This window comes from Gadus macrocephalus, chromosome 16 (assembly GCF_031168955.1).
Source record: "Gadus macrocephalus chromosome 16, ASM3116895v1".
Lineage (NCBI taxonomy): Eukaryota > Metazoa > Chordata > Actinopteri > Gadiformes > Gadidae > Gadus > Gadus macrocephalus.
The window spans coordinates 19,979,992-19,987,491 of NC_082397.1; the positions used below are offsets into that span (position 1 = coordinate 19,979,992).

General features: G+C 45.8%; 1 protein-coding gene across 6 annotated transcripts in view; it reads left to right on the forward strand.

The window, feature by feature from the left end:
• The window catches only part of bcas3 (BCAS3 microtubule associated cell migration factor), a 210,352-nt gene that overhangs the window by 70,481 nt on the left and 132,371 nt on the right, over positions 1 to 7,500 (forward strand). For all 6 annotated transcript variants that reach the window (XM_060074791.1, XM_060074792.1, XM_060074794.1 and 3 more), the window contains 3 exons: positions 5,439 to 5,563; positions 5,652 to 5,817; positions 6,048 to 6,148. In XM_060074791.1, coding sequence (XP_059930774.1) covers positions 5,439 to 5,563; positions 5,652 to 5,817; positions 6,048 to 6,148 — 392 coding nt within the window. The remainder of the gene's footprint in view (positions 1 to 5,438; positions 5,564 to 5,651; positions 5,818 to 6,047; positions 6,149 to 7,500) is intronic.

Consider the following 7,500-nt stretch of genomic DNA (forward strand, 5'->3'; position numbering starts at 1 on the left):
CAGCGGCGGAGAAGCATCCAGTGTCGTATGTGTTTCCAAACCGCAGCGATGATTTGCTGGAATTCCCTGAAAGTCCTTTGGATTTGATATATTCTGCATGGCAACACCTCACATCCCCTGAATAATGGATCCCAACACGCAGCCTGCAGGCCGCTTCGTGGGCGGTGGCGGGGGTGGCACGTTTGGAAAATGACACTTCTCATCCGTCCCACCAGGCTCTTTCCCTTTACCGGTCTTATTTAAGAATAACAACTCCATCTCCCCATTTTATTTTTTTCAATTTGCTAAGACCTACATGTTTTCCCAGGAGAAACAATTTTGTAAACAAAAACAGACATGCTGTTCTCATTTTGTCAATGGCTTCTTTGGTTACACGTTGGGCGAGTCCAATGTGCCAGCGGGACTTGTTGTTGTTGTTATTGTTATTAGTGTGCGATTACTTTAGCATCAGCCTTGTTCGTGTACAGCTCCCATCAATGTTGTTTTTGCAGTGTTTTCTCGGTTTGCATCAATCATTTTTTTCTTTTAACTAAAGCCTTGGGTATGACACATTTGCTCAATCATTGTTGAATAGGAGCGTGCCTCCTACCGCAGAATAATATTCTGCAAAGTAAAAATGTTACGGTCAAAGCAGTAACATGTCTGCATGTGAGTAATTACTTACTTTGTGTTTTGGATTTCTATGCTCTCTCCAGTGGTTGTTGTGCCTTTTTTACTAGGTTTTGCAGCATTCTACCTTTTTCATGTAGCTACTTAAATTTTGATTGTATTCTTTGAGCTCTCTACAGCTCAAATTCCCTTTTGCTTTAAAAGCATTTGCTAGATGGCTCAATGTAACTGTCCATATTTATCACATTATTTCATGAAGGTTTGACCCGAATTGAAATAACATTTAAGTTATTATTTGGTATTTCTGTATTTATTTATTTCCTTCCTTTGTGTCTGGCTTCATACCGTGGAATTAGAAACTAACTGTAAATTCCACAAACAGAGGGCTCTCATCCATCTAGTGTCAGCAAGCAAGTCAGAGGAAGAACGTTACTCCTTCATTGCTTGATTGGTTTAATCCATTGGTCATGCCTTATTGCAAGCATCATCAGGGACTGTCATTTGGCTGCAATTGATTATCTGTATCTTCTTTGCTATATAACATATGTTTTCTGTTAACACACCTCAAGGGCAATTTATTTTTCAAGCAACTAGTGTTTAATGTGAGATTGTGTTACGGCAGCCTTAGTTTGGATGTGTGTTCCCCTGGCCACACTACATGCAAAGCTCTGAATGCGTGTGGAGCCAGTGAGATGATTGAGTGGCTTGGTGAAGTGAACTTTTCTCTCTCTCTCTCTCTCTCTCTCTCTCTCTCTCTCTCTCTCAGTCCTCCCCTGTCGTCCAAACTCACTTTAGAAAATGAATAGCATGTGGTGCCTTCCCCGAGTTTTGGGTTTCCTCTTTTGTTGTGGCGAGTCACTCATGGCTTTTAATTGAAGCTTTTTCCTCTCTTTCTCTTTCTCTCGCGCTCTCTCTCCCTCTTTCTCTTTTCCCTTAGTGTTTTCAGATAGTATGTCTTTCAAAGCTACACACATTGGAAATCTTGGCCCTTACAATAACTACCTTCCGCTCGATCGTGAGATAGATACAGACATTGATAGGGTTTGCCTAATGACATATGCCTTGGGACTTCTACGACAGTCAATTTTTTAAGTTTTGCCTCGACAATGGGCTGAGATGTCCAGCCATGACACTGAGTTAAGAAGGCCTTTCCTTAACAAAGACTTATTTTTTTATATTTGTTATGCATCGGCCAGACTGTTGGATTGTTTGTAAAATAGCTTTAGCGATTCAGATTTGAACCTGGTGTTGCTCACTTGGCTGCAAAGTAGGTGGAGTGGAATTTGGGAAATAAGGCAAAGGTCCGTGTCTGTTTGGCATACAGGCCCTGTTGTGTGCCGGAGGTTCAGTAGTGGTTGTCATTAAGGCCGTCTGTTTGCCGCAGCCCCAAGGCCGCCTCTGTTTCGCAGGAGCCGCCGCAACATAATAAATGTGACGTTGAAGGATGTGTCCTCCACATGACTGCCTGAAGGCTTGCTCTCTCTCTCTCTCTCTCTCTGTCTCTCTCTGTCTCTCTCTGTCTCTCTCTCTCTCTTTCTCTGTTTCCCTCTGTCTCTCTCTCTTCCCCCCCCTCCCCCTTCCCCTTCCTATGAGCATTCCGGTCACAGTCTGGCTTCCTCCATTGGCTTCTTATTTGATATATTTATATTTACTCATACCATCGAGCATCGAGCATTAGTGAACATTAACTGTTTGTCGCCGGATGGCCACATGGAGCAGGCTGGAACGCTATTGGTGGACTGTGAGGGCCAACCGACTCCCCCGCTCCCCACCTCACCCCCACCGGCTGCCAATGGCGCCTTGTGTTAGTCCCCGACGATGTAATGTGGAGGGACTTTGGTGGATGATGTTGCAGATTGAGTTATGCCCTTGAGGAAAAGCTATTAGCTCCGTCAAGAGTCGTCATTTGTTAAATGAAAAGTGGAAATGACATGCGAGCAGCCCTTTCAGTAAATTGTAGTTAACAGAGAAAATGGAGGCTGCTCGGCACAAAAGGGAAACGCTGCGGAGGGAAGCGAATGATGGAGAACAGGGGAGAGAAAAAAAGAGCGTTGGCTGCTGTTTGAGAAACATCCATCTCCCCACTCTCGCTTCTCACTCGGTATATTTATTTTTCGGTCATTTATTGATATTGGGTTACGTTTTTTTTTCTGTAGGTTACTGATGTTTTCCAACACTACCCCTTCCCCCCCCCCAGACCACTAGGAACACCACCTCCCCCTCTAAAAGGACTCCTGCTTCCCATTTGGAGGGAGAAGCATTTAGGAACTCGTCTGCTGCCGCTGCAGCCCGCCGCGAGGCCAAAAACCTCAACACTTTCTACCCACTTCAAGCGAGGCAGAGAGGAAAAGGCTGATTTAAAAAGCAGATAAACAAACCTTGGCGGTCACTCCACTTTGGCGGGGCGGGGGGGAGGTGAGGGAGCCGAGTGGGGCCACTCTGCCTGGCGCCGCCGGCTGGCCCAGCACTAGCACCGCCACTCTTCAAAGAGGCCCCACAGATACAGCTCATCAGCTGTGGAGACTTAATATAGGCTGCTGTCACATTGGGTGCGTGTGTGTGTGGGTGAGTGTGTCTGAGTGTGGGTGTGGGTGTGTGTCTCTCTCCCTCTCTTTGTGCATATGGGTATGCATGCAAGGTCTGTAATTGTACTAATATCTTGGGGCATTGGGCTATATGGCTCCAAACTCTTAATCTCCCCATTTGCTGCGCCACAAAGTCGTTTATATCCTCATTTGTCATTGGTTCCAGCTTAAAAATAACATTTTGGAAACACTGTGTTATTTGATGCCGCGTGGTGCGGACTGTAGATCTTCGTCCCAAGAAAAACACAAGCGATATTGAAGGATGTAATATACATATTCGCCTTATAGTGCACACATTTGTGTGGTTGATTTTTAAGCTTAGAGGCCCTGACCCTTAGAAAACCTTAATGAACCCCACCATGGAACCGGATTTTTGTTTCCTTGGGGAAGTGAAAGTGCAGAACATTGTGTGTGTGTGTGTGAGACCAAGCAGTGTTTAAATCGTTCCCCATAGAGGACCCCTTTCCTCGTCACACAGCACATAGCTGGGGCTCACTTCATTCACAATTTAGCAGGAATGGATATTTAAAACATGGTCAAATCCAATCAATTCAATATTTTGAGGATCTCATCTACAAGATGGTCTCGATCATCCACAGAACATATCGTGTTCATTCATTGAAGTACATTTGGAAGGACACAGGGTTAGAGATCTTACAAATGGAGGTGGAGAAAAGGAAAGTGAAACTGAAAGGGAAAGGCGAAAGATAAGGAAACTTTTTTCAATGTTGATTCGCTGCCTTATCTTCTGGATGCCGGCTGACACACCTAAAGGCCCCAGGAAGAGGACGAGGCACTGAGCAGGGTGTCAGCCAATGCAATATCCTGACGATAATATTAACTCCATCTTAATGTTCCTCCATACAAACAACTCATTGATGTTTATTCACAAGCCCCAGGTTCAACAATATCAAATACATGCTGCAAAACACTGTGTGTGTGTGTGTGTGTGTGTGTGTGTGTGTGTGTGTGTGTGTGTGTGTGTGTGTGTTAGGCCGTGTTTTCTTTAAATTAACCTTGACTTGCCTCTAAAAACACCTCACTCTCTCATCCTGCGTTAACAAAGTGTCTACTCCAAGACATAAATTCTCGTATTTACTGACTAATTTACGAGCCGCTGACAGTTAGAAAAGGGAAGGCTAAAGAGCAACAGTCCAGCCCAGCAACCCCAGCCATTCAACTTCCATTAGTGTGATGGCTAGACCTGGTAAGGACAGTTCTGCAGAAGGTAGAGTTGCCTTGGTTTTGCTATAGTTGGGTTAATTACGCTACAGCTAGCCTATAGGATACAGTCTAGTAGTCTATCTTTTGTTGTCTGTTGACAATTTGTTGTCTGTTTGACAATTTACTTTTCTCCTTTCTCTTCATCACTAACGGATGTGAACAAGTTCCCCACACAAGTGTGGTTAACTGTAGGTCAAGGTTAAGCATCCCTTTGGGATAGCGCAACACAACCCTCAGGGTTAGGGGCTACCTTCTGCATGTGTTGTCTGAAATGCACTGTTGGATTTTGCTGTCCAGGTTGATTACGAGGCCAGGGAACAACATGTGAACCTACGTTTTGATCACTTCCATATGATCAGCGGAGAGGGGCGTAGTGGGGGTACTTCAGCTGAACTGAACCCCCCTTCTGCATCCTCTTCCCCACAAGCGGTTCTGACATGGCGAATAATCCAATAGCTCCTCATGAATGCTCTCCATTGGTTAAGTCAAAGTCATGCAACTGGCGGAAATGGCTTATTGAACGCTGTAGTCATAGGATTTTATTAAAGGAGCCATAATGCTATTGGTTTACTCCTGTATGGACCAAATGATCCCTATGTGTGGGTTCATGTATGTGGGGCACCCCCACATGCATATACTGAACATGAATATACTTTGACAGCAAGAAAAACAAGGCATCACACCTTTATTATCAGTACTACACATATGTAAGTACTTCTATGTTATTAGATATGATGTATCGGCCTTTCAATGATAATCTCCTGAAATATTTTTCAAGTATCTACAAGGAAACTTCACCCTCCTGCTGAGATTTTTATTTGCAAACCTTTTTTTCCTGTTTTATCTATTCTCGCATGCGTGGCAATTGTTGCTTTTTGTTGTTCAGAGGCGTGCTGTTGTCCTGTCTGTGTACCTGTCGTCTTCAGAAGGGGCTGCAATGTGGATTTGAGTGTTCACCTTCAACTCGTCCTAATTTTGGCCCTCCTCACTAGTCTTATTTGTCCTCTCTTCCCCGTGAAGCAAAGGCAAGCCGGCGGCACAGATCTCACCCAGCAAGTCCAGCGGAGGGGAGTTCTTTGTTGCCACCGTCTTTGCCTCGTCGCGCTCCTGGTTCATCACTAATCCCACCATGAAGAGGGAGAAAGGTGAGGCAAAACCTTTGTCCGCCGGATCATGAAGCGTTCACCAGTTTTCTATGCAAGTGCTAAAGTCTTGCCCCAAAAACTTGAACAGACCAATCCAGGCAGCCGGTGGTCGACTCGCTGTACATCCTCAGTTGCTACGGCAACTTGGTGGAGCATGTCCTGGAGCCTCGTCCAATCAGCACCGCGCAGAAGATCAGCGACGAGACGCCTCTGGAGCTGAACAGCTGTCCCAGGGCCTGCTGGACATTGTGCAGGTGAGCGTATCTGTCCGAGCCCTTCCATGATCCTTCATTCCCCCTACTCCCCTCCTTTCCCCTCCCCCCACGGCCCCATATATGCCCCCTGTGATGACATGTTTTTTGTTGGGAAAAAAATTCACACTGGTAAATGCACACACCGGAGGGGGGTCCATCTGAGACGCAGCACGGTTACATGCACTCGGCCCTCTGATATGCTATACGTTTGTTCCCCCTCTGCTGAGCAGGACCCCACAGTGGAACGAGCTGCAGCCCCCGTTCAACACCAGCCATCCCCTGGTGCTGGCGTCCGACCTGGTGCAGTACTACCAGTATCTCCTCGTCGGCCGTAAGTGCTCGTAAAGCCCTCCCACCCACCCCCCCCCAGCTCCTGCTGTTTCATCTATATAGGTTAGAGTGTACCTTATATGTCTGGGAAACAGTGGGTTGCGTTTACGTTTTTATTGTGCGCTTTGACCACTACTCTTCCAAATCCAAAGGCACCATGCGTCACCTGGTTAGTGCGGATGTTGTATGGATAGTCTTGCACATTCCTTGTTGCAACTTTTATTTTTCATCTTTTTTTCATACAGTTCTCAAATAATGATTTACACAAGAACAACATGACCCCGACTACCTATTGAAACATTTAATATCCAACCCATGACTGCTACATACACATAGATGTGCATACATTTGCTTTTATTTTGTATTTGCATTGCACAAAAGGTCTCAACATCAATATAGAGCTTGGGCATCTCTTGGGGTGTATTATTCTGTATGTTTGTGTGTACATATTGCCATATGCATGCACTTATTTATTCATATCGGAGAATGTTCGGCCTTGCACATACTCCTATCCCCATGTATTCTCTTCTGAATGCACCATTAGTCAGGAACACGCCCCCCTCCCATTGCCCTATTGATTTCTTATGTCACCTCTGATCTGAAAGGTAGTCCTCAGCCTGTTATTGGTGCCTCATGCTGAGCCGAGAGCCTTTAGAAGTACCCCTAGCATCCTTTCTCGGAGGCTGGAGAGATACAACAGATAGCTATCAGTCTCTCCATTCAATGCTGCACCTTTTAAATTCAACTCTAATTTTTGGATGGCCTGTTCCTGGACAATGCTTACGGACACTGCGCTTAGGCCAATTAGCTGATGCCCTCAACCTTCTCTAATTCAATAACAAGTATGAAGAGCACAAAGCACTTTATTGGACATCTCAAAGGCTTGTCTGTCAGGCCCGCAGAGTGCACATGGATGGCCACACACATTATGAATCTAACCGCAGGAATAACCCCCTTGATTTTTGCACTCGTCACATAATTATAAACACACCAAAAAGTCTGTAATTAGCTCGTGTGTATGCTTCGGGCCGAGCGGTTGCCGAGTTCTCCCCGATCCCCTAGCACACTGAGGCTCCCTTCCCCAGCGCTCCAAGTGTAACTGGTAGGATATTTCCTCAAACCATTGCTAATGGTCCCCCCCTCTAGTGCCCAACCCAATGAGGACGCGTTGGTGTGATGCGTCCGGGCGTTACCGTATCGCCGCGTCCTCATCGCCAAAGTAGGCCGAGGAACTGGGCGTATAATCGCAGATTCATTGCATTAATACATATATCCAATTAGTGTTAGCCAAACAACACTGTCTTTACCCCCCCGCAAACGGATGATCCGTGAGGAACCACCGCAGGATCCAGG